This window comes from Bubalus bubalis, chromosome 4 (assembly GCF_019923935.1).
Source record: "Bubalus bubalis isolate 160015118507 breed Murrah chromosome 4, NDDB_SH_1, whole genome shotgun sequence".
NCBI lineage: Eukaryota > Metazoa > Chordata > Mammalia > Artiodactyla > Bovidae > Bubalus > Bubalus bubalis.
Genome location: NC_059160.1, coordinates 99,138,147 through 99,166,096, shown reverse-complemented (window position 1 = coordinate 99,166,096; position 27,950 = coordinate 99,138,147). Strand labels below are relative to the sequence as shown.

Below are 27,950 nucleotides of genomic sequence, written 5' to 3'. Positions count from 1 at the left end.
GTCCATGAAATTTGCTGATATTCAACAAAGATTTCAAAACGGCATGTTTGATGATTTTTTTCTCTGTGACCACAGTAAGACACACTATATATTGAGCTTTTCGTATATATAATCTTTTAAAAATATGCAATTTAAATAACATGTTTGTTTAATTTCCTCAAGATCACAATGGAAATGTTATAGTTATATATGAAATCACTATGACTACTTAAAGTAATAGGCATGACTTACATTATAGGTTTATGACCTGGAAAGCTCTATTAGCATACTGAACCACTGGACCATATCTTCTTATCTTTAAGAATACATGATAAGTGATAGTTTATATGAAGTTGATTCGGTCACCCTGCTAAGTAAACATTGTCTTTTGACCTACAAGATGTTTGTTGAAACTCAAAGTTAAAACTACTATTTTATTTCATATCTATAGATTACAGATGATATCTAACCACTATATATTTGTTACACTGATCTGTATCTTGAAACTATTCTGTTTCATAAAAAATAAATTACATTCTGGAAGCAAGTATTATAGAAAGTTCAAGGTAGTAGTCCTAATTTTTTAAAAATTAATACTAATTTAAACCTATATATCTCACAGAACCAGAATGAAAATTCATGTAGAAACATCAAAAATATCTCTCTGCAAAAACATTTCTAAGCAGAACTTCCTACCTCCAGGCATCCCAGTAGGGATGATTTGCTCCCTAGATATTCCTCACAATAGTTAGTGGCTTTATATTACCTGGATGTACTTATGATCGGCCAGCCCACCAGGCACTTTGACAAGCTTGTTGTTGTTCAAATGAAGTTCCCTCAAATGAGGAGTGTTGGCCAAAGAGCCATTGTCAACCGCAGAGATGCTGTTGAAACTCAGTCCCAACCTGCAACAGAAAACAGAAATGAATGGATCCACTGCACATGGATGCCTTCTCACAATAGGAAAGGCATTTTTTTGTTTCGTTTTTGTACTTACTGTTACCTCTGCCTAATGTGATTTTTCCCAAACTATCTGAGCGTGGATAGAGCCCATTTGTTCTTAAGGTTTCAACTCAGACACAGTCTGCCCCTAGTGAATGCTCATATAGCACCCTGTTGTCACCCTCTTGTAACACTCAAGGGACTCTGTACTTGTGTGTCTTGCTTTGAGAAAAGTGACTGTCTTGTATATCTGGTACTAACCCAGAGCTTGATGTGATCAAGAGTTGATTGTATAATGGATGCAGTTAACTCAACTGAGGCAAAATGAAAGGGACACTATTACTATCTTGGTCACTTTGTAAATCAAGCAATTGTATTTTTATTGTATAAATTTATTTGTTGTAAATAAAAAGTGAAAGTTTGTAATGTCAATAAATCTACCTGCCAGAAAGCTCAACAGAAAATGTGTTTAAAAGAGTCTATCAATGACAATCTGTTACTGTCAGATTATGCCTGGTGTCAATATTCCTGGCTTCTGACACTGACCTCTGAGCTATGACCCTTAGAGCCCTGATCTCTGACCCTGATCTTGCCCCTTCTTCCATTTCTCATACAATGCCACTCAAGGTTCTGGGTTGTATTTTTTTAATTAAATGTTTAACAAGGGAGAGTCTGCAGCTTTGATGTTCCCTCACAGTGCATGCTAGGTCACTTCAGTCATATTCGACTCTCTGTGACCCTATAGACTGGAGCCCGCCAGGCTTTTCTGTCTATGGGACTCCAGGCGAAAATACTGGAGTGGGTTGTCATGCCCTTCTCCAGGGGATCTTCAACACCCAGGGTTTGAATCTGTGGCTCCTGCATTGCAGGCAGATTCTTTACCACTGAGACACCATGGAAGCCCTCCCTCACAGTAAATCAGATTCAAAACTCAGAAGAAGCTGACTTGAAGACAGAACCATTGTATCCAACATTCTCAGAATTAGTATCTGACAGAACCAGGGTGCTGTCAGTCGAAAAGGGCAGAGAGTGATGAGGCAATAAAGTAGTGGAAGAGAACCAGAAAGCTCAAAGGGAGAGGAAGCAGAAGAATATCTTGAATTCCTTCAAATTTAGTGAAAAAGACTTGGCCCTTTTTGAAGAATGATTCCTGCTTGCCTTCAGTGAGTTGAGATTTTTGAGCCCTTTAGGGATTTAGATGTTGGCATAGGGCGTCCCTCGTGGCTAAGCTGGTAAAGAATCTGCCTGCAATGCAGGAGACCTGGGTTCTATCCCTGGGTTGGGAAGATCCCCTGGAGAAGGGAACTGCTATCTATTCCACTATTCTGGCCTGGAGAATTCCATGGACTGTATAGTCCATGGGATCCACAAAGAGTCGGACACAACTGAGCGACTTTCACTTTAGGTAACCAAAGTCTTCCAATTTTCATCATGACTTGGTATTTGAAATAACTGAGATTAAAGTGTGCTGATTTTAGGCTATTGATAACACAGGTGGCTTGCCTTACTTGTTGATTATCAGCCTGGCACCTTGTCTCATACTATTTTGTCTTTCCCTCAGTCTTAAACTTTCATCTGTTTCTCGTCTTTCCTTTTCTATTTCAGAACCTTGACTCCTAGTTCTTATAGGACTCCAAGTCCCATATCCAATTTGGACTAATACATTTCTTAGAACATAATATTCCTAATAATCTAATTGAAGGAAACTACATTTTCAATGATCAATTTATAGTCGCTCATCAAATGTTTTTTAGAACCTATTATGTTAAAGACTTTTGTTCTAGGCTTGTGAAGGCAGAGGGGACATGACTCAAAAATCGATTCTTTCCATCAAAGAAAATTCCACCTATTAGGAGAGAATATGGTATATATGCTTAATAAGAAAAGGGAAATTTGCCTGAAAAACCACTTTATATTCTTGCAGAGGGACATACAGGATTTTCTCTTTGCTTGTTCCTAATAACTAATTGGAATATTTGCCCTGCGACAATGTTCTGAGATTAGTGGCTGCTTTTTTCTCCTTTTCACAGTTTTGATTTTCAGCACCAATGTACCTCTCATGTTCCAGAATCAGGGAGGAGCAAACAACATAAGGATTTGATGCTTTATGAGACAGATTTTTCTGAACTTGATTCCAAAGAGAAATGTATTTAATCAATTCAAGAATTAAGAAAGTTTGCTTGGCCAGTGAGGCAATTTTCTCTTATTTAATGACTGGAATTCAAAATCTTTTTAAACAAAAATCTTCATTTCTATTGACCTTCTCAAAGTTTATTAGCTCTTTATGCTTCTGCTTGATAAAAAGTATGTGATGTTAATTTTAAAGTGTGGAATCTTAAAGTCTCCATACCACTTTCAGTACAAAATAAACTTACTTTTCTAAAATGGCACAATATTATGAATGATGTACCACGTTTAGAATTTTATACTATTGCCAGTCCCTACTACTTATACTCCTCCTAATACTACTGATAATAATCCAATAATAATAGCTGTCCTAAGGCTTCCCTGGTAGCTCAGATGGTAAAGCGTTTGCCTACAATGCAGGAAACCGGGGTTCAATCCCTGGAGAGGGGTCGCGAAGATCCCCTGGAGAAGGAAATGGCAACCCACTCCAGTATTCTTGCCTGGAAAATCCCATGGATTGAGGAGCCTGGTAGGCTACAGTCCATGGGGTCGCAAAGAGTCGGACATGACTGAGCAACTTCACTTTCTTTCAAAGACACTTCTACACAGTGAGAAATGCAATTTATATTCCTATATTCCTCTCTAGCTAGAGAGGCTTAGTCAACACAGAAAGGTAGGTGACACTATTTTGAATATTACTTTCTCCATTAGAGACTAATTAAAATTGCTTTGGATAATGGGTTTCTTATCGTTCGAGGCACCAGGGTTATATATTGCGGCTACAGTCGCATGCATATACCACCTTCATCCCTCACGCTCCCCTGGGTCACTGGGGGATACGCACAGAAACAGGGGAAAACTGCACTATATATGCATCTGCTTTTATGTATTTCTCAAAGATAAATGATATGCTTTGTATTTATTTATCCATGATGAAATTTATGTGCAAAGAAAGGAGTGAGCCAATTTGGCATAACACTATGCTTCTCAGCAAGGACATCAGCAGTACATGTGAATCAGGAGCAGACTGTTCGTGAAGACAGTTGAAAGGGTCTGCCAACACTCTCTTTTTACTGCTTCGCCAGATTACAAATATAAAAAAAATTTAAATTAGGTTAGAAAGCAGAATGGGCATTAATGATTATCTATAAGGAAAAAAAGTTTAGAAGGGTCATAAAAAAAATTTTGAGAGTATATGTAAAGTCTAGAGAGACATTTTAAACTCTTCAGAGAACAGGAGTTAGACAATCACATGATATGTATTCTAATACATGCTGTAAGATGCCCAATATTTTCATGTCCTGGTAGCTTTCATTTTAATACATTTTCAAATTCTGAATACCATGTTATAATTACTTAGACTTCTGTTTGATACAATCAAGTTAGAACATATTGCATGAGAATACGGATGTAATCAAATACTTGGTACATATGCTATATCTTAATCTAAAAACAGTATGGTATTCATAAAATATAAGGCAGACATTAGTGGACTTATGATAAGTACACTATTTCGTGAGTTTTTTTTTTATTTTAAATAATTCAGCAAAAGTTTGTGGTTATTAGTAACAAAAACAAAAATTGTGGTACAGGCAAAAATCAATCATCATGTTTCTAATTCTGAGCGTATAGGCACTAATATACCAATCCATTTCACTGATAGAATATTATGAAATAACATTATTACTTAGCCAAATTATTCAGTCCTTTCAGGCTAGCTGCATCAACTTTGGTGATTTTGTTGCCATCGAGATGTAATTCAGTAAGGGAAGGAGGAAGACCTGAAATATGGAAATACAGGAAGTTAAATTAGCAGAGAAATATAATTAGAAAATGTATGAAGACTTAATGCAGACACATGTCATCAATTTTCCAAATGACATTGAGTTTCAAAGGACTTGCTTTGCATCTTATTCATCAGTTTCGCTTTTCATCTTTTTCCTTCATCCCTTTTACAGTAATACATGTTTTCGGAAGTAGTACAAGCCATTTCTACTTTTCTCCTAAACTGATTTTAACAAACTGTGTTTGCTATGTAGTAGATTATCGTGAAGTAGATTTCTGTCCTAGACACTGTCAGTACAGTTGAAGTGAAGACTTCTCTTCTTTGAATCTCATTAGTTTCTCACACCTTTGTTAATGGGCTCACACTGCCATTGACAAAGGATAATGACTCTAAAATGAAGCTTTTGGCATCTGAAGTATAAATTAGTAATTATGGATAAGTTCAACCTATAAACAACCTTAATCATGTATTTCCTTACTGAGATTCATTAATAACTAACACTTATATACTGTGCTGGCTTTAGTTTTAATCAATTTTTCCATAAAAACATCAAATGTTTCTGTAACATGATGTGTAGAAAGAGCTTTCTTGATCCTTTTAAATTAAGACTGTTTCTTTATACAAGAGGAATAGAGAGTCCTATAATCAAGTGATCTGTCATATGTAGGGCACCTGGGGAAATAATTTGAAATCCAATGCATCAGCTAGACCTCTGGATAGTACCTTGTGAATGGCTATGACCTCTAAAAATGTAGTAATTTTAAGTATAAAAGTTTAAATACTATATTTTCATTTCCTCTTGCCATCTGAGGATCTATTATGTTTTTATACAGTTTTTTTAAAAACTACATATTGTTCCATTTACAAGAACAGCAACAACTACAAAGAAAATAGCAAATTGGTTACATGGAGAACTAACATCTGCTTAGCAGATAGGGTTGGTTCTTTGTCTATAATGAATAAAATTGGAAAATCACAGGTTATGTTCGGCTTGAAATTTTCATTACATCCCACTGAACTCAGTCAAAACATTCTATTTAATGTAAAAGTTTATTCCATATTTTATTTGAAAATGACTATTAATTTCTCAACAGTAGTATGGTTTATGTGGGAGATACCAAAGAAAGGAACTTCTGCTTTACTGTCTGTCTGTTATGTGCTGAACACTGAGATTAGCATTTTCCTAACCTAGCTCATGTAAGTTTTTTCAATATATTAATTATTTTTCATTAATTCTGTTTCACTGATGAAGAAACAGAGATTCACAGTTACCCATTTTGTAGGTTATCTAGCTACTAAGTGGGGACTGTGGTATGCTCCCAGATGGCCAAAGAGAATAACATGCTCTTCACTGAAGAAAATGAAATAACAATGGCATGATTCTTGCAAATAAATGTTAGGAAATCAGAGTCAATAAGGACTAAGGGATTTCAATCACTTTAGTCTCAGAATATATTAATGTGGATTTTTAAAATAGTCTCATAAATAAAGCAAGTGAGTATAGAGCAAAGCAGTGAATGTACATCCTTTCTTCCCTGTCACTATGAAAAGGTGTTTTTAAAAATGTAGTGTCTGTGGAACAACAATCATCATCACATCCCTCATTCTTACCTCATTTCTAAGTGTCTTCCCTTTGGAACATCAGTTTCCCAAAAGGAAAGTTATGGTAAGTTTCACTGTGAAAGACAAGTTTGCAATAGGAAGGTAGAGAGATCCAAATTTATAAAGAACATCATTAGCCTCTGCCACAGTAGCATTTAGCCAAAGATTCTACACCTGTTACTGTTTTTTCTTTTCCTTTTCCATTTTTAAGATAAAATACATTGAGAGCTTACTTTGGGCCAGATACTGTATATGTACAAGTCTTGTTTATATCTATTAATCCTCACAAATATCCTACAAGAGAGGCGTCACTAATACCACCATTTTATAGGTAGCAAAACTGAGGTTTTAGAAGTGTGGAATAATAAGCCTGAAGTCACAGGATAACTAAATGACTGAGTCAGTCCTCTCACCCAGGAAGGTCTGACTTCACAGTGTGAACATAAATCTCTACTCCACTCCATTGCCTTTTGATGTCACTCAGTGAGCGGAGATACCATGTGGAAATTAAGACTCCTGGAAAGAGGCTACGTTCAGGCGTAAGGGTACCAGTCTAGGAAAGCTAGACTCTTACATGACACAGGTATAGATATGCACAGGAAGAAGGACATGGCAGCAGAATGAAATGGTCAAAACCATGAGTTATGGCATCAGCCCAGCACAACCCAGCTGTGCCACTGGCTAGCTTGGAGGCTTTGGTCACAATTTACTTTGTCTTTCAGATTTATTTTCCTCAATTATAAGACAGGTGTGATAATACTACTTAAAAGGGTCGTTTTGAGATTCACATAACAGAAGCCAAGAAAAGCATTTTGCATAATATAACAGAATTCATGAAAAGCATTTGGCATAAGTGCTTAATAAAACTGAGTTATTATGATTTTAATACTATTAAGAGTTTAATAAATAAAAGCAAGTAGAAAAGATGAGAAAAGAGCCCTAGCATAGTAATAAACAGATATAAGACATCAAGGAAAACTGATCACTAACTGATGAAACGTGTTATTGAGCTATATTTAGGAGATGTAATTAGAAGGACAGCAAAATCAAAGAATGTGCTTTAATGCAAGTCATCTGGTAGCATGAAGTAATAAAAAATACCTGGACTTTAAATTCAGGCTACTTTACTTTACCTCCTACAGCTCTAAGGCTTTAGAGAATATATATATATATATATAAAAAAAATAAAATGTACTATTGTAAATGTATAGAAAAGGCAGAGGAACCAGAGATCAAATTGCCAACATCCGCTGGATCATCAAAAAAGCAAGAGAGTTCCAGAAAAACATCTATTTCTGCTTTATTGACTATGCCAAAGCCTTTGACTGTGTGGATCACAATAAACTGTGGAAAATTCTGAAAGAGATGGGAATACCAGACCATCTGACCTGCCTCTTGAGAAATCTGTATGCAGGTCAGGAAGCAACAGTTAGAACTGGACACGGAACAACAGACTGGTTCCAAATAGGAAAAGGAGTACGTCAAGGCTGTATATTGTCACCCTGCTTATTTAACTTCTATGCAGAGTACATCATGAGAAACGCTGGACTGGAAGAAGCACAAGCTGGAATCAAGATTGCTGGGAGAAATATCAATAACTTCAGATATGCAGATGACACCACCCTTAATGGCAGAAAGTGAAGAGGAACTCAAAAGCCTCTTGATGAAGGTGAAAGAGGAGAGTGAAAAAGTTGGCTTAAAACTCAACATTCAGAAAACGAAGATCATGGCATCCGGTCCCATCACTTCATGGGAAATAGATGGGGAAACAGTGGAAACAGTGTCAGACTTTGATTTTTTGGGGCTCCAAAATCACTGCAGATGGTGACTGCAGCCATGAAATTAAAAGACGCTTACTCCTTGGAAGGAAAGTTATGACCAACCTAGATAGCATATTCAAAAGCAGAGACATTACTTTGCCAACAAAGGTCCGTCTAGTCAAGGCTATAGTTTTTCCTGTGGTCATGTATGGATGTGAGAGTTGGACTGTGAAGAAGGCTGAGCGCCGAAGAATTGATGCTTATGAACTGTGGTATTGGAGAAGACTCTTGAGAGTCCCTTGGACTGCAAGGAGATCCAACCAGACTATTCTGAAGGAGATCAGCCCTGGGATTTCTTTGGAAGGAATGATGCTAAAGCTGAAACTCCAGTACTTTGGCCACCTCATGCGAAGAGTTGACTCATTGGAAAAGACTCTGATGCTGGGAGGGATTGGGGGCAGGAGGAGAAGGGGAGGACAGAGGATGAGATGGCTGGATGGCATCACTGACTCAATGGATGTGAGTCTGAGTGAACTCCAGGAGTTGGTGATGGACAGGGAGGCCTGGCGTGCTGCGATTCATGGGGTCACAAAAAGTCAGACACGACTGAGTGACTGAACTGAACTGAACTGAAATGTAAATTAAAATATATTTACAAATATAAAATCCCTGCAGTGGTGATGTAAAAATTACCTATTACCATGTAACAAGTCAGAGACTCAAAATGAAAGTACTTTGTGAACTATAAATCAATCTTCCTTCATCTATCTATCAGTCTATCATCTGTCTATTGGTCTATCATCTATCATCTATGCCAGTAGTTGCTATTAATGGGGATCAAAAACGCTTTGTAGCAAAAATACTATAGAGAGGGCAAGGGGTAGTAAGAACCATCCTATGGACTAAGTACTCTCTAGACCTGAAATTTCAATAGAAGCACAATAAAGGATAATTGTTTTCTGTGGGCAAGTACCTATATTTTGTATCAATTGAAGAACAAGAAATCTAAACTGAGGAAAGGCCAGATGGAGGAGAAAATTTGAGAATACGGAGGAGGCTTTGTGTAACTGAAATAAATACCTGGGACCAGAAAAATGTGAAAATTAGAGAAACTTACTTTTGCTGATTTGTTGGCTTAAAAGGCTCTCCTGACTAAACCTTAGAATGGTGAGCTTATCCCTGTGGCTGTGATGATGGATGATGGCTGTTTACTTGCCTGGCTTTGCTCTAGGCAATAAGCTTCTTGAAGGCAGGCCTATATCCTATTCACTGCCCTTTCTCCATGCTTATACTTTGCCTGAGCTAAATGAGTATTTAAAATACTTTTAATGAGTAATAGAAGATAACAGTAACCCACTACTTATTTACCGGCCAGATATTTTTCTATTTATTTAATTTTAAAGCAATCCAATGAAGTGGATAGTAATATTATTACCACTTTACAGATTTTACAAATGTGTCATAGATGTTGAATAACTTGTCCAAGATCATACAGCCAATTAGTGACAGTCTGAACTCAAGCAGACTCCAAAATCCACACTCTTTACAACATATAACCCCCACTCTTAGAGCATGACCACTGTGGATCCTGTTATTCAGACAGTAGTGACTAGAATGTCCTCAAATGCAATGGAATTCACTAAGGGATTAAAGACTCAGTAAAAATTGGCTCAATTTCAGATGTTCTTCCACGGTACCATTTTTTAAAACAAAGTACTACAAAAGCAGTCTATTTTTTAAATAACTATATTTTTTCTTTATGATATCACATTTCTATAATATAAAATCATTGTCTGTTAATTTGCATCTTACATTGGATGTAAGTATCTTTATAGCTGAAAGAGTCCAGCCATCTCTACAGTCAGCCTGGATGGCCCAGCGGCCAGCTAGTTTCACTGGAACACTTCAAGGGATAGAGAATTTACTAGAAATAATGTAGGCCACTTGAGTCACCGTTCAAATTTTCAAAGACATATTTTTTTTAGCGTCAAAGCCTTTGGATTTAGGTATTCAAATTGCTTTGAAGACCCGTGGCTGATTCAAGTCAACGTGTGGCAAAAACCACTACAATACTGTAAAGTAATTAGCTTCCAATTAAAATAAATAAATTAATTTAAAAAAAGAATATCAAACAAACACAATATATATAAAAAAAAAGAATTTTCATCACCTTGAGGGATGGTAGTTATATTAGTGTCAGCAATGCGGATGTAGGAGAGCTTCTTCATTCCCTGAAAGGCTCCATTTTCAATGCCTGAGCTCTTCAGCGGGTTAGTGCCAAGTTCTACAAATGCAATAAGTTGCAAACCTTTTAGAGGACAACCTGAGGAAACTGCAAGCCAGAGTGGTGTCTGCTCAACAAGAAAAAATTTGGATCAATAACAACTTGAGTGAAAATACAAAAGAGAAATTAAAAGGCTTGTGTCTCAAAGGGATGGCAAAATGTGGTAAAAATTTCCCTTATTAAAACAACCAAAAACAATAACAACAACAAAAGTGATTTAGGAAAAGGTAATAATATGAAAAACAATAACAACAAAATTATTTAAGGTCCATAAACAGGTTTGTCAACAGATCAACAAAAGGGAGTGTTTATAAATCACACTTGTTATGGGGCAATTACTAAGATATATTAAAATACTGTTAAATAATATGAATCTAGCATTTGGTAAGCCAATTATAATATGACATATTTTACCACATACAGAGAAAAACATTAGAACACATTATTTAAAGCAAATGATTTATAGATGTTCAGACTAGAATTAGTTCCCACAATGTAAAGGTATTCTCCAAATATCTCTAATTAAGCACAGCTCAATTCTATCCTGCATCTTGGGTGCAGTAGGCAGTGTAGCATCAGCCCTAGAGACTTCTTTCTACATTTTCAGATCCTCCAGTCCAAGAATTAAAATTTTGTAAGGCACAGATTCAATACCCATTTCTCCTGGCCCAGCTACTGTTTTTTCTACATGCTTTAAGAGCTGTAAATTCTAGCTAATTTACCTTCCTGTAGCTAAAGCTTACTTGTAATCTCTTAAGATGAACCTTGAATCCTGGTTTTAGAGCTATAAGAATATCTGTACCTACGACAATCATCTGGTTCAATCCATTGAACACAGACTTTCGCACTTTGGTGATCTCGTTCTCATGGACACGCAGCTCCTGAAGAGTTTTGGGCATTTTCTCTGGCAATTCCTTCAGTTGATTCTTGGAAAGATAAAGTCGTTCCAATTTCACCAAAGGAGCAAATGCCCCAGGGCTGATTTTGCTAATTTTGTTGTTGATGAGAATCAGTGTCTGTAGATGGTGAACAAAAGGAACATCTTAATTCCAGAACCTTCCACACATAAAATATGTACGTCAAGCAAGTGTGTAATTTCATTCCATTTATGGGACTAGCAGAGAAATCTGCAAAATTAGAAGAAATTGGAAAGAAGTTAAACTGATCTGATTACTTGAAAAGCACATGAGAACCTGAACTTCAGGAGAAAAGGGGAGAGAAGTTTGATAAAAAGCGGATTATACATAGAGAGATATAGCTATTTAATTTTTAAACAATAAATGCTCCAAAATATTGAAATTACTGGAGTGACCTGGAAAGAATCTAGTGCCAACGACATCCATTGTCCAGTCAGCTTTTCAACCTCTAAGTCCATCTTCATTGGCTGTTGTCATGGAATCCACTACAAAATGGTGGCACTAATTTATACCATCACCAACACTGCCAGAGAGTAACATTGTCTCGCAGCCTCGCAGAATTTGATATAATCATTTTCCAAAAGTTTGCAAATCAACACATTATGTTGTAGCTTATTGCTTTACTTTGCACTTCCTTGTCTCTTGAGAGGTTAAAGAAATTTCCTTTTATTTTGCTACCATTAGCTTTATTTTTTGGAGGAAAAGGATTGCTTGGTCACAAAACTTCTCATTTTTCTTAATGTTTAATGTATTTTAATAAATGATTTATGGATACATTATATTTTTCTTCTGTTTTTGCTCATTTTGCACATAATGGTTTTATGTAGTCAAATATGTTAATTTTTTGTAATTTTAAAATGTGTGTTTCTAAGTTCTCCTAATATAAGAAATTATTTGTAATCCATTATTGTTATACTATAGATATAACTGCTACACCTACTTTTGAACTACCTCAATTATCTTCCAATGATCTATGTGTATACAGAACCACACTGCATTATATCAACTTGTTGACTTATCATAAGGAATTTAGGATAATTTTATCAAGATCTAAGAAACCTCTATTTTCAATTGTGGTTTGTTTTTAGGCACATGTGAAAATGCAAAGGGGCAAGAAAGGAACAAGAGGAATAGAACAGTGGGAACTTTCCATCTCAAAAATATAAGACTATTTTTAGAAGGTAATAGCTAGTTTAATAACCCATGGACATTCTCATGTAGTTCACATTATTTGATTAATTAAACCTTATTACAAATAATAAGTTAATAACCTTTTTAACTAAACCTCACAGGTGAATTGTTTGATTAAAATAAAATCCTAGGTAATTTCAGTAACTATTACAGAAAGTTAAAAAAAAAGATGAAGGTTAAAGTCTTAGGAAATTGATATTAATAAGCAAAATGTCCAGAAAAATCAGTAAAAGCCAGAGCTAGAGGAGAGAAGAGAGGACTTGCATCATTTAAAAACAGTCAAAATGGTGGATGCTTAATTGTAAACACAGGACGTCCTTAATTGCCATCCATGGAAGGAAATTCTGAAAGGCTGATATAATGCATTTAATTATTAAATGCATTAAACCTGGTCTGAAAAATCTGTCTTATTTTATGTTGAATGTTGAAACCTATTATGAAGAGTCAACCTGCTGATGTATTACCTGCCATTTCAGGTAATAAAATATTACTTCTTCAATGTCTCTACTGGTGAGTATGCTATAGTAATAACTGCTGCTATATTTTGGAGGTGGTGTGACATTTGTCCCCAGTTTTTTCTTCAGTAAAGCAGAAATAACAGTAACGCCTACAGGGGCTTGTTGTGAAGACTAAAAAAATCAATCATGTATATAGACTGCTTTCTTGCAAAGCAACTTTCAAATAGCATTGTTTGTAGAAAAGGTCTAGTCCAGCAAAAAGAATCTCCACTGAAAAATAAACAAACTACAAATTTTGATCATCATGATATAAAATGAAGTGTTAGTTGCTCAGTTGTGTCTGACTCTTTGTGACCCCATGGACTATAGCCCTCCGGGCTCTTCTGTTCATGGGATTCTTCTGGCAAGACTGGAGTGGGCTGCCATTCCCTTATACAGGGAAGCTTCCCGACCCAGGAATTGAACCCAGGTTTCTTGCATTGTAGGCAGATTCTTTTCTAAGACCTGTATAAATTAGAGTTTCATATAAAACAGATCCACATGTGAAAAAAGTTTCTCATGTATATATAGTACTGCTGAGAATGGCTAACATTAGTTCTATACACAGGGATAGGTATTAAGAAGGCATAATTTATAAAATTATATGGCAAATGTTGATATGGAAAAAAGTGGACTAATTACATTGACTAATGACAAAGCCCAGATAAACCAGAGAAAGAGTCAAAGGTAAACCACATATATTGTTCAGAGATCAGCTGATGAAAAGAAGAAAGACAAGCAGAAATGGACTATCATTATTTAGATAACGGGCTGAGAGAAGCTGAATTAGGAGGGACACTGTTGCTTGAGGATCAGAAAATGCCCTGAGTGCCATTTAACCTAAAACTGAAGCACAGGCTCAAAAAATCAGAACTACCTACTTCTTTGTAACTAAAGAAAAAGTGAGGTAGCCTGGTAGGTAGGGGAGAGATGATGAAAAAGTGACTGGCAATAGAAATAGGGTGGAAGGAGGTGTAAAAGCATTTTCACCACCTTCATCAAAGAAAGTAGTCAAAAGGTCCATACTTCCAGTTTTAAGACCAGTAAGTACTGGGAATGTAATGTACAAAAAAAAATGACTATAGTGAACACTGCTGTAGGGTATGCCTGAGCATTGCTAAGAGACTAAATCCTAAAAGTTCTCATCACAAAGAAAACATTTGTTCTTTTTTTAATATCTGTATGAGATGATAGATATTAATTAAACCCACTATGGTAATCACTTCACAATATATGTATGCCAAGTTATGATGCTGTACTCCTTGAAGTTGTATGAAAGGGAAAGTGTTAGTCGCTCAGGTGACTCTCGGCGACCCTGTGGACTGCAGCCCACCAGGTTCCTCTGTCCACAGATTTCTCAGGAAAGCATAGTGAAATGGGTTACTATTTCCTTCTCCAGGGGATCCTCCCAACCCAGGGATCGAACCAAGGTCTCCTCCATTGCAGGCAGATTCTTTACTGGCTGAGTCACCAGGGTATCCCTGGTGAAGATATATAGTGCTGTATATTAATTATAGTTCAATAAAATTGAAAGAAAAAATGTTGAAACCCAACTTAATAGTATGTTCAACTTTCCCCAAAGCCACTAATGTAGGGCTCATACTGTACCAGGGGTTGTTTTAAGGAATTTTATTGTTATTATCGTATTTACAGGCAGTTATAAACACACAGACTTGAGCCAGACTGCTCCTGAGCTTAGATCTCAAGCTCTGGCTGTCATTAGCTGTGCAACAATGAGCAAGCAGCATAACCTCACTGTGTCTGTGTGCTCTCATCTGTACTAAGGTGTTATCTAGAGTGTCTACTTCATTAGAATAACTGTAAGAATTAAATAACTTAATGAATATAAGATGTTAGAAACAGTGCTCAGTATGTGTTTGAAAGTCGCTCAATTGTGTCTGACTCTTTGCGGACTCCGTGGACTATACGGTCCATAGAGTTCTCCAGGCCAGAATACTGGGGTGGGTAGCCACGGGATCCCCTTCTCCAGGGGATCTTCCCAACCCAGGGATTGAACTCAGGACTCCCGCATTGTGGGTAGATTCTTTACCAGCTTAGCCACCAGGGAAGCCCCATAGTAATGACTAAACAAGTGCTTTGCTTTTTGCAAATTAAAGCACGATAGAGTTTAAAGACTCTTTCAATCAATTAAAAAAAAACACATATTAAATCCAAAAAAATAACAAATGTTTGCTATTATTCAATCCTTGACGATGTTTGTTCATTTTAAATTAAAACAAAAGTTTTTTTACTAGATTGATTTCCCAGGTGACCCAATGGTAAAGAATCCACCTGCCAGCACAGAAGACACAGGAGACATGGGTTCAATCACTGGGTTGGGAAGATTCCCTGAAGGAGGAAATGGCAACCCATTCTATTATTCTTGCCTGGAGAATCCCATGGACAGAGGAGCCTGGTGGGCTACAGCCCATGGGATTGCAAAGAGTCAGACACAACTGAGCAAGAATGCAACTAAACTTTAATTCAAAGGAAATACATAGAATGTTGGATTATAATGTTTAACTTTCCATTATTTTATAGAATAATTATTTATTTTTATGCTATTTATAAGAATACAACTACTCTCAAGCAGTATGTACTGCTCATAGGGAGGCGCAGTGTAAACTGGAAAAATTCAAAATTGGACACGACTGAGCAATTGAACTGACTGAGGGAAAAAAGCAACGTTTTTCTCTTAAATCCTTTCCATTTTAATCCTTGGTAAATTTTTATTTCTCTCCCTTCTCATTCAAGGGTGGCTTTCCTTGCTAAAATTACGATGTTTATTTGCATTAATAACAAAGATAGAAATGATCATGAATGAAAGAGTAAGAGAAAAATAGCTGTTTAACATCCTCTAAATGTTTAGAAGCTCTAATAAACTCTCTCTCTTCTTCCAGTATATACTTTAAATTGGAAAGAAAGGGATTGCCAAGATGATAAGTTGCCTAAAAACATACTTAGGAGGGGATCGGGCAAAGAAACGACACATTAGTACAAACATCAGATCTAGTGAGAAGGTCACAGAAGCTAGGTATCTCTTGTTTAAGGTATGAGGAGTTTAAACAAACTTTTGAGATAATATTTAAACAAACAGGAAGTTGAAATCAAGAGACTTTTCCTTTCTTACAAAGTAGCTTGAGGGTAATTTATGCAAATAAAATGAAGCATTTTATACTTTTGTTTATTGAAGCTAATATATTCATTTTTTTTTATTATTGCCTCTTTTAACTTATTCAATAGTTTAAATAATCACTAACAAACTTTGTTGGTATCTCCATCAGCTCACTCCCAGTGAAATCGTAACATGAAAAACGGAGGAAGGTGAGTAGGGTCCCAAGTCCTCTGTCCTGGCAGTGGAGAAGGATCCCACTGGTCCAGGGTTCATCTCCAGCTCAGGCCTTAGCTTCCACTATTTTGGAGCCTGTATCTTTCACTTTAGCCATCTTCTATTCTTGTTTCTCGCTCATGTTCTTCTGCCTTTACTTTCTCTTGCACAGAATACTCTCTTCTCCTTTCAAAATTCTACTAATCCTCTATTACCCGTTTGTCTCTTATTATCTCAAAACACTATCTGGGTAACCTGATGTAGAAACATGTCTCTTTTTTTCTCATCATTAGTGCCCATAATAGTCACTACTTATATCATAATGTGCTTACACTACTTCAGTAATTTGATGATGTCATTTTATCATGTGCTATTATTTTTATTAACTTGTTCATGAGCGATCTTAAAATGTCAAGGAAAAATTATTTGCTTCCTTTTTAAAATCTGGTAAATTTTCTCCTACTGGGTAAATGTTTATTGCTTTTCTTATCTTGGCTGTCTGAAGGTTGATAAGTAGATACTGTCTTGATTATAACATCCCTTTTCTGTTGGAATCCTGACTGGTAGACTGTGTTACCTTATAATAGATTAGAGGGAAGTGAAAAATCAGAATACACACACAGATACAGATAAGGATTCAGCACGTGCATGCTCAATCGCTCAGTTGTGTTCCACTCTTCCTGACCCCATGGACAGAGTCAGCCCGCCAGGCTTCTTTGTCCATGGGATTCTCCAGGCAAGAATACTGGAGTCGGTTGCCATGCCCTCCTCCAGGGGATTTTCCCAACCCAGGGATCAAACCCATGTCTCTTGAGCCTCCTAAAGAAAACAGAACAATGAAATAAACTAAGATCAGTCCATTTTGTTCCACTGTTGAAATATGTTCTGGAAAGATATTGGAAAGAGAAAGATTTTTATCCATGAAATGTGAGATTAAGATATAATGTATCTTTTAGACAGCCGATACTAAAGCTATATAGGAGTTGTTGCTGGTGGTTAGTTGCTCAGTCATGTTTGACTCTTTTGTGACCCCATGAAATGTAGCCCACCAGGCTCCTCTGTCCATGGGATTTCCCAGGCAAGAATACTGGAGTGGGTTGCCATTTCCTTCTCCAGGGGATCTTCCTGGCCCAGAGATCAAACCCAAGTCTCCTGCATTGGCAAGCAGATTCTTTACTATCTGAGCCACCTGGGAAGCCTATATAGGGGTATATGTGAGAAAATTGGCTCTGATTGTTAGGGGTTAATATCCTGCTTTACTCCATCACTCCCTAAAAAGAGAATTTAATAAACACTTATGTGCTTATTTATTACCATAGAACACTCTTAACCTTACCTACATTTCGTTTTCAAAAATACTTTGAGTCAGATCTTGTTATAGCTCAAGAAAATAGCAATTCTTACATGAAGGTTCTTCAGGTTCTTAAAGTCTCCATCTTTAATCTCAGTTATTTTGTTGTTTTGCAGGTCCAGCAGCGCAGTATCAGGAGGAAGGTCTTTTGGCACTTTTTCCAGACCTAGAAGGAGAGAAAAAGCAACATGCAGTCATTAAAAAGGGACACATGACCACAGAGTCACGAAGAATGTGTTTACAAAGACATTAGTATTTCAGTGATAGTTTTCACTATCATATTTGTCTTCTTCTAGGAATTATATTCTAAAGGAGATCAGTCCTGGGTGTTCTTTGGAAGGAATGATGCTAAAGCTGAAATTCCAATACTTTGGCCACCTCATGAGAAGAGCTGACTCATTGGAAAAGACTCTGATGCTGGGAGGGATTGGGGGCAGGAGGAGAAGGGGACGACAGAGGATGAGATGGCTGGATGGCATCACTGACTCGATGGATGTGAGTTTGAGTGAACTCCGGGAGTTGGTGATGGACAGGGAGGCCTGGCGTGCTGCAATTCATGGGGTCGCAAAGAGTCGGACAAGACTGAGCGACTTAACTGAACCAAACTGAAGAATTATATCAACTGTTGTTTAAAATATCTGCTTTACCTTTTCTAACAAAGTCAAAGGTTTATAAAAAAAATCATAAACAGAGCAAACTATTTACCCATGTAATTATTCTTTTGCATAAAATAAAAATTAAGATTTTGCCAGGTATGGTTCAAATGTCTCAGTACACACTGTGTTTCACCTCACTGTTCTTATTTTAGAGAGTCATTTCTTTGATAAGTGTTAAGTGGGAGTGATTTGTAAATCTATACCTTTCTATATAAACATGCTTTCAGTAGAGAACTTTAACCAAATCATCAAATATTCTTTTGATAAACTTAGCACTGTCACAGATCTACATATAAAATTTAAATTATGTGAATATGTAACCATGCTGTTGTGTCAACAACTTGAAAATTTATTCAAACTTTTGGGAGAATGGTTCTTTCAGTTTTAATTCACAAAACAGTATCAATTTTATGACTATTAATCAGAATAAAATGAATAAAATTTGTGATTGTAACTTCTCTAAAGTGTATTATACAAAGCATTACTTTCAGACTTAAATTTGGATCTAAATAACTGAGGTTTTTGTTGATAAATGTAAATACATTGAAAAACTAAATGTTCTATGGCATTAAAGAAACATTTTCATAGTCATTCCACTAGATGTATAAGGATAAATTGCTTTTATTCAAAAGGTAACGGCATTTAAAATAAATTATCATGCTGAATGTTAATGGAGATAATATTAAACTATGAGGCCTTTTGCCTTGCTTTGTTCCATGGGCTTTGTCCCATATTAATATAAGATGATATTTTATTAACTCAAATTCATATGATTATTTTAATATTAATATTTTAAGACTGTATAACAAATCAGAAATGCTTTTTAACCTCTTCATTACATCTGAAACTTGAAGTGCTGAAGATCATTCTTTCATTCATTCAATAAAGGCTTATTGAATATTTTTAGACATCATTAATTTATTAGGCAGGCCCTGCCTGAGGATATAGCAGGCACAAGATAGAAATTGCCCAAATTCTCATGGAAAAAAGAATTCAATCTACAGTTTTCAATTAAAAGGAAAATTACAACAGAGTATTTAATAACTAGGTTGGGAAGATATCTTTTTGATTTTTATTATATATAAGCATATGAAGGTAGATTATCAAGGTAACCATATTTCTATCTTCATATGTCCTTGGAAATTACAGAAAATGTATCTGAAATCACCAACTTCTAATTTCTTTCCAAAGAATTTTTCACATTATCACTGATCTAATGATAGTGGAAAAAAGTCTACAGTTTCCAATTCAGTGGTCAGCTATGGTTATAAATTTGAATATCAAAATGCAGGTGATTCTGCACATGCATAAATATATTCTAAGAACTAACTACAGAAATAGTTCACAGAGGAATAACAGAATGAAGTGTTTTCAGTGACAAACAGCAAACCACAGAACAGCTACCTTGTAGGAGGATATTTAACTGTACTATATACTCATGATCATTGCCATTTTCAGAAATGTCAGTTTGCTAATTTCATGCAATTAAGGAGTGTCAGACTTCTGCCAAATCTTTGATAATTAGTGTTCTTTAACGAAGAAAAGACACGTTTCCTTTCATTTGGAAAAAAGTTACTGCCCGCATTTTACTTCATGGGCTTCTTTGTCCAAGTCTTAATTCCCGCTTTTGCTTACTTTTATACATTGTTGAATGTGAATTCTAGTGTTCAGTGTCAAAGTTGCCTTAACAGTTGTTCAGTGCCGAAGTGCAGGTTCATTTCAGATGTGGACCAAAAATGATATATCTGGATAGCTGATCATTTTGATTATGTTGTCATTCTAGAATATTATAATAACAAGAACTATGTGGGGTGAATTATATACATTGTTCCCCTGATGATTTACCACAGAAAAAAATCAGGTTTGTGGCTTTTGCAGCTTAGTTGTTAGAGAGTCATCTTAATGATTAAAATCATAACCCTACAATCTCTGAATTGCTAGAAAATTCATATTCATTTGAGAGACTTAACAGATTTGTATTCTATTATTAAAATTTTATATTTACATAGCTTTACAATTTATAAAAAATGAAAATATGTTACCTCATTAATCTCACAGCAACCAAATGAAATAGGTAAGGCACTATGAAAATTTCATTTTTTCGGATGATTTTTAGAAAAAGTTAGGTGACATGAACAAGCTCATGTAACTGGGGTGACAAAATGCAGATGAAAAGACTATTTCTTGGTTTCCAACAGGATATTGTTTTTTTCCTGTCATCCCTATTTGTATCCCTAACAAGAACTGTTCTGACATCAGACTCAATAACATACTGAAAAGGGCTAGACAGGCATCAGGGTGCTAAGTGAGCTCACTCAGAAATTACAGGAAGAATAGGAAGGGGAAATAATCCTAGATACGTATTCTTAGAATGTCACAAAGGGAAGGACCATTAAATATCAGCTAGTCTTTGATTCCTAAATGCTGATCAGATAGACTCTATGATGATGTTCTTATTAGTCTGTGTCAAAATCAGAAACCTATAGGGAAATTTGGTTAGTTTTAATATAAATTACCAGATACACATATATATGTGCACACACACCTTTGTGAGGATAGCTCCTGCCTCCATTTAAAATAGACCTTCTTTTTATTTATTTATTTATTTTTTAATTTTATTTTATTTTTAAACTTTACAAAATTGTATTAGTTTTGCCAAATAGACCTTCTTTTTAAAAAGTAATTATTTGGCTGCTCCAGGTCTTAGTTGGAAACTCGGGATCCTACATATTCTTATTCAATACACACTTGTCCAACCCCATTGAAAGATGGAGTCAAATTCTTCTCCCTTCAAATTTGGCATGGCCTTATGATGTCTCTCAGAACCAAGGGGCTGTGGTGAAGGTGACATGGCGTGACTTTTGGAACTAGGTCAGAAAAGGCTGTTTCTACCCAATTCTTCTGGCATGCTTGCTCTGGGGACAGTGTGGGGTCATGTAAGTTGAGTCTGTCTACGATGAGACCACTGAGCTGGTGAGGCCACCTGAAGACACTCCAGATGACAGAAGAGCTGAGCTCCCAGGCAACAGCAGCACCAACTGTCAGTCGCTAGAGTGAGCTGTCTTGAGCTGACCCAGTGTGGGTCAGCCTCACCACGATTACGGCCTCAGCCAACATGCATGTGTGCTAAGTCACATCTGACTCTGCGACCCTATGGACCATAGCCCGCCAGGCTCCTCTGTCCATGGGGTTCTCCAGGCAACAATACTGGAGTGGGTTGCCATGCCCTCCTCCAGGGGATCTTCCCGCCCCAGGGATGGAACCACATCTCTTATATCTCCTACACTGGCAGGTGGGTTCTTTACCACTAGCGCCATCTGGGAAACCATGGCCACCTGACTGCAAATGCCTAAGAGACCGCAAGGGAGAGCAGCCCTTCTAAGACCTGCTCAAATTTTCTGTAGCTTAAATTATGAGCAAATAAAATAGTTTTTAAGTAACTAAGTTTTGAGGTAATATTTATTCAGAATAGTAACAGGAACAAAGTGGTTTCCTAAATCCAATTATTTTTCAATGAGCATTCTTTAATAGAATTCTAAATCTTCTGTTAAAATGCAATTGTTTTCAAGGCTAAACTGAATTATTTAGTTGCTCTTCCAAATTCAGTAAAGGAAACTTTATCTTCTTTAAAATTGAGTTATTAATTAAAATAAATAAAACTCTATTTAAGACATTACCAGGAAATCATTTCTGAAATAAATGCAAATAAGAATTGTATTTTTAAGAGGTGTATTTTTTTTTTTCTAGTTGTCTCAGTGATGAATGGTATCGTGCTAGTAAATTTCAGCAATCTGGTAAACATCATGTTGGACGAAGGCCAGGATGTCCTAAAATACCATGCCTTTTTTGTTGTTCTCTGCCCTGTGGCAGGGGTCCAAACTAGCAAGATTTATTCTCGTTGACTTCCAACACTTTTTTGTCTCCAATGTAATAATCAAGACAATGGTGATGCACTTAGTTTTGACACATGACCAGTATAATATAATGGAGTTCCAAGTCCATCAAAAAACATTTCTGCTAAAGGCATGCACATTTCCTTCTTCTCTTAAAAATGGCAATTTAACACTGATGGCAGTTGGATTCAGAAATACTAAAACTTCCTTTCGATTTAATTCTCTTTCCAAATAACTTAAGGAAAGTTTGAGCTTCCTGATTCTGAGTGTGTGTGTGTGTGTGTGTGTGTATGCTCAGTTGTGTCCGACTGTTTGGGACCCTGTGGACTGTATCCTGCCAGGCTCGTCTGTCCATGAGATCTTTCTAGGCAAGAATACTGGAACAGGTTGCCATTTCTTCTCCAGGGGATATTCCTGACCCAGGGATCAAACTCGCCTCTCCTGCATTGGCAGGCAGGCTCTACCCCTGAGCCACCTGGAAACCTACTCCTGGTTCTATGTGTGTGTCAGTCGTCCAGTCATGTTCTACTCTTTGCAACTCCTTGCACTGTAGCTTTCCAGGCTCCTCTGTCCAGGGAATTCTCCAGGCAAGAATACTGGAGTGAGTTGCCAGTCCCTTTCCCGGGGGATCTTCCTGACCCGGGGATTGAACCCAGGTCTCCCACATTGCGGGCAGATTCTTTACCCCTGAACCACCTGGGAAGCCCACTCCTGGTTCAACAGTCATCCTCAAAAATAAGAAAGGAAACACTACAGTTTCATGACTCCTAATTTCTGGGCAGTCATGTTCTATCCTGTTTCCAGCTTGATAGAGTCAAGAAAATAAAATTAAGCACTCATTCAAGCACTAAGGCATGTATATGTTAATTTATTCATAGCAAGCATTTACTGATGTTTGAGAACCTACCAAGTATAAGGCACTTTTTGGAGTGGAGGGCCAAAAGATAAATTATCACCATGCTTTTCTTCTGGTAGGGAAAGTAGATATTTATTTTTATATAACAGTCTAATTACATTTTGTTTGGTTGGTTTTATTTTTTTATTTTTTGTGCCATGCTGTGTAGCATGTGGGATCTTAGTTCCCAGACCAGGGACTGAACTCTTGCCCCTGCTTTGGAAGCACAGTCTTAACCACTGGACCACCAGGGAAGTCCCAGAAAGTAGATATTTAAATAGGTGATTAAAGGTAATGAATAATTATCATCCATTTAAATGTAATTAATTGATTATTGTAGTCATCAAGGCAAATATAGATTACAGTGAAAACATGGAAGTAGACAAGCTGAAGAAATTGCCTGAAAACCATCTTCAGACTAAGTCAAGGGTTAATTGAATCTTGAGTGTTACAGTATAGCTGCTACAGGGCTTCTTCTTTTTATTAAGACTGGATTGCAAACTGAGTTAATTCTCCTTTGTGCCTATTTTCAAAGAAATATATAATTTTCTCGCTACTCTTTTGAAGGAGAAAATTAAGATTAGAGAGTCTTCTGCATTTCCTCTTTCATCCAGGAAATTGATATTCTGGCTAACCTATTCCCATCCTGTCCTCTGGAGCCAGGAATGATCTTCCAGAGGAGAATGCATCACAGCTGCAGTCTAACCAAATGCCTTGATCCCACACAGCTGCCTCCTTCTCCCCTCTGGGACTAAGAAGGAAACCAGGGATATGTTAGTTGTCAGTCAGATCAAGGAGACAGATGCTTCCTTTGGCCTTCTCTGACTCCTCTCTTCCTTCTCTTTAACCCCTTGAGTCAGAGGCTTTGGTTATCTGGATCATACCTGAGTATTCCTCTTGCTCTACTCCTACCCCAAACTACTTTAGGCAACCAATGGGCGTGCTCTGTGCACAGCCTCCTGCTTGCCCCACATCTTAGAGATACTCTTTCGAAGCATTTGAAACTTTGAATGAGGGTCATCCCTCATCCCTGCTGATGTGAAGCTAGATATAACCTATGAAAGCAACTAAGCCTCCAGCATTCTCTCTGACCCTTGACAAAGAGGACTAATTTATTCTTCCAAGATGATTTCACAGAAGAACTCTAATGGTTCATTTACCTCATACATAAGGTTTGCTTCTAAAAAAACAGTTTCCCCTTAGATGTTGTGGATCTAAGTACCAAGTGGTAACCACTAACAAAATTTTCCTAATTGAAGCAAAATGATTTTAAAAAGAAGAAAACTATGCAATTTAAAGGGCTGTACATTTTCCTGAGATTTTAGACAAGTAAAATATTATTTGCATCATGAGGTACATTTTAAGAACATTAGTTATTCATAATGCTTTTGCCTGGAAAAATAAAATGTTCCACCTTCTGGCCTCTTCTTTAGAGGGCTAACTATATAGGTTGTGAATCATTTATGATTATAAAATAGCCAAACACTTTATTGTTCTCTAAATTGGTTTGGTTCTCAACCAAACCAATTTAGTTCATAGGAATAGTCTTTGGAGAATACTATTTTGATAATTATATTAATTTGATAATTATACAATTTTCTAATTTTTGCCTATTTATATTTGGTTGTGATATGGCTTTCTTTGGGGGAGGAGGGGAGAAAAGGTGGTATTTTGTATCCAGCTTGGCAAGCCATATACTTAGTGTTTCTTAATTTCATATAAAAATAAAAACCATACAGCCATGAAATTAAAAGATGCTTACTGCTTGGAAGGAAAGTTATGACCAACCTAGATGGCATATTCAAAGGCAGAGACATTACTTTGCCAACAAAGGTCCATCTAGTCAAGGCTATAGTTTTTCCAGTAGTCATGTATGGATGTGAGAGTTGGACTGTGAAGAAAGCTGAGCACTGAACAATTGATGCTTTTGAACTGTGGTGTTGGAGAAGACTCTTGAGAGTCCCTTGGACTGCAAGGAGATCCACCCAGTCCATTCTGAAGGAGATCAGCCCTGGGTGTTCTTTGGAAGGAATGATGCTGAAGCTGAAACTCCAGTACTTTGGTTACCTCATGAGAAGAGTTGACTCATTGGAAAAGACTCTGATGCTGGGAGGGATAGGGGGCAGGAGGAGAAGAGGACGACAGAGGATGGGATGGCTGGATGGCATCACCGACTCGATGGACGTGAGTTTGAGTGAACTCCGGGAGTTGGTGATGGATAGGGAGGCCTGGCGTGCTGCAATTCATGGGGTCGCAAAGAGTCGGACACGACTGAGAGACTGAACTGAACTGATGAGAAATAGCCTCATGTTATTAGCTTACTTAAGTAGTAAACTGGACATAACATTTACTATGAAAAATATTTTGTATAAATATTTTCTATTCTTACCTAATGAAGTAAGAGATATTCCCATTTATCCAGTGAGGAGACAGGCTTTGAAAGTTTCAAAGTTATAGGTCTCAGTCTCAGTTATAGGTCTCAGTTGGACTCAATCGTGTCCAACTCTTTGCGACCCCCATGGACTGTAGCTCACCAGGCTCCTCTGTCCATGGGATTCTCCAGGCAAGAATATTGGAGTGGGTTGCCATTTACTTCTCCAGGGGATCTTCCCAACCCAGGTATCAAACCCAGGTCTCCTATATTGCATGCAGATTCATTGCTGTCTGAACCACCATAAATGATAAAGCTGAACTTGAGTCCAGAGATGTTGAACTTCATAACCCAAGATCTTTCCATGATCAAGTGTTTTTAAGGGTATTTCAAGTCTTTTGAAAGTTGTTTATAATAAAAATTTTAATAAACATTGCTTTAATTTGGAAGAATAGTCAAAAAGCAATACTTATGCTTATTTCACCAGTTAGGGCTGATCTGTCTTTAATAAATGAGATGAAAGTACCAAATAATGCTTCTTGGTGACACTTGATCCAAAGATGAATGGCTGGGCCAAAGAGTACATAAGTAAGGGAACCGTCTTCCCTTAAGGTACTAGGTACGTAAAATAAAGCATCTTTTCAAAAGATCTGACAAGAATGAGTTACATTGTGGGATTATTATTTTAAGGAAATCCATAGGTTTCTGATTTTGCTAACCCTACATTTATTTTTATATTGATATTTTTATAAATGCTATAATTATGAATATATTTTTATGCCTTAAGAGGATAGATAATGAAAAGAATATATGTGTCTCATAAAATTATGGTTCAAATTACAAATTAAATACAAGCTCAGCCACATAATTTGGTCAATATCAATGGAGAATTCATAACTTTCTTAGGCTAAAATATATGTTTACTTTTTCAATCCCCCATGCTCTAGAAAAACATATGATAATACTATTCAGATAAGTTGGAACTAGGAACTAAAATAGTCAACGGGTCTTCTTGAACACTTCAAGCTTCCCATGGGCTGATTATTCATTTTTAATTTCACAGTTTTTACATCTCAGCTTTGAAAGAACTGTTTAATGATATGTTGTTTAACTTTGTCAGAAATACTTCCTACTGCAAAATAATCAGACATTATAAAAAGAAATGTTTGCTTACATTAAACACTGTTTGGATAATAAGATGACAAAGCACTATTATCCTTCAACACTGAAGCTCCTCCCTGTTCATTAAAAGCTCTGGTAAAAATAATCCTTAAGAAAACATTAATTGTTTATATGATAAGCATTCACATTTCTTATCCCAAAGCGCACTGCCTTTTTTCTTTGCTTACCAACTGAAGAACAACAAATGATAATAATTCAAGCTTCATGTTCAGCTCACCAGATAATTTAAAAAATAAACTGCATTGCCTTTATTTTAGGTTTCCCAGGTGGCGCTAGTGGTAAAGAACCCACCTGACAATGCAAGACCCCTGGGTCAGGAAGATCCCCTGGAGGAGGGCATGGCAACCCACTCCAGTATTCTTGCCTGGAGAATCTCATGGACAGAGGAGCCTGGCAGGCTACAGTTCATAGGGTTTCAAAGAGTTGAACACTACTGAAGTGACTTAGCATGCATGCTTTTACTATGAATGAAATTGTCCACTTCTTTGCTTTTTCCTATGCTTCTTTCATTTTAACTCCATGTAATCATCACACAGGAAAAACCTATTGAACCTCTACTATGGGCCAGGTACTTCACACAGATAGTAAGATCTTTAGGCCTGTGATTTCTTTGCAGATAAAAATGTTAAGACTCTGAACAGCTTACCATGATCATCAAGGGAGCAGAGGCTATGTTGTCGTTGAAAATGTGAATGCAGTGTTTTCTTTAAAGGCAAGTGGATTGCTTTTCTTTTTAAAAAATGTATTTTCTGTTATAGAAATACCTGACCAATTTTTTGAATATGTATTTAACTACTCATCTGTGAAATTAAAAAAAATAATAAAAGTAACTTGTATGAGACCATTCATTGCACACTGGAACTCAGGGCTCCTCTTCAAACATGGCTCCCCAAAATGAATCATTATTTCAATCTCAGCTACTTCTTCTGTAAATAAGATCATTAAGCCCAAAGGAATACTATATTCTCTGAGATCTTAGAGAAAAAGATTACTTGGAAAACTTTCTCATTTGAAAATAACACAAAATAAACAAAACAATCTCAAGGACAACCAAGAAACTGTATCACGAAACAGCCACATCAATGACTTTATGTTTCCTAAGGTTACATTTTTCTGTTTAGTTTTGAACAATAGGCTTGGGAAATTTTCATGATAGACAATTAATAAACTGTCCCAATGCTTTCATCAG

At 36.6% G+C, this 27,950-nt stretch overlaps 1 protein-coding gene across 2 annotated transcripts in view; it reads right to left on the bottom strand.

Annotated features, from left to right (window-relative positions):
• DCN (decorin) overlaps positions 1-27,950 on the bottom strand; it is a 38,238-nt gene that overhangs the window by 4,248 nt on the left and 6,040 nt on the right. For both annotated transcript variants that reach the window (XM_006062952.3, XM_006062951.3), the window contains exons 3-7: positions 17,818-17,930; positions 11,283-11,496; positions 10,367-10,480; positions 4,736-4,829; positions 746-884 (exon numbers count right to left, since the gene is read on the bottom strand). In XM_006062952.3, the coding sequence (XP_006063014.1) occupies positions 746-884; positions 4,736-4,829; positions 10,367-10,480; positions 11,283-11,496; positions 17,818-17,930 (674 nt within the window). The remainder of the gene's footprint in view (positions 1-745; positions 885-4,735; positions 4,830-10,366; positions 10,481-11,282; positions 11,497-17,817; positions 17,931-27,950) is intronic.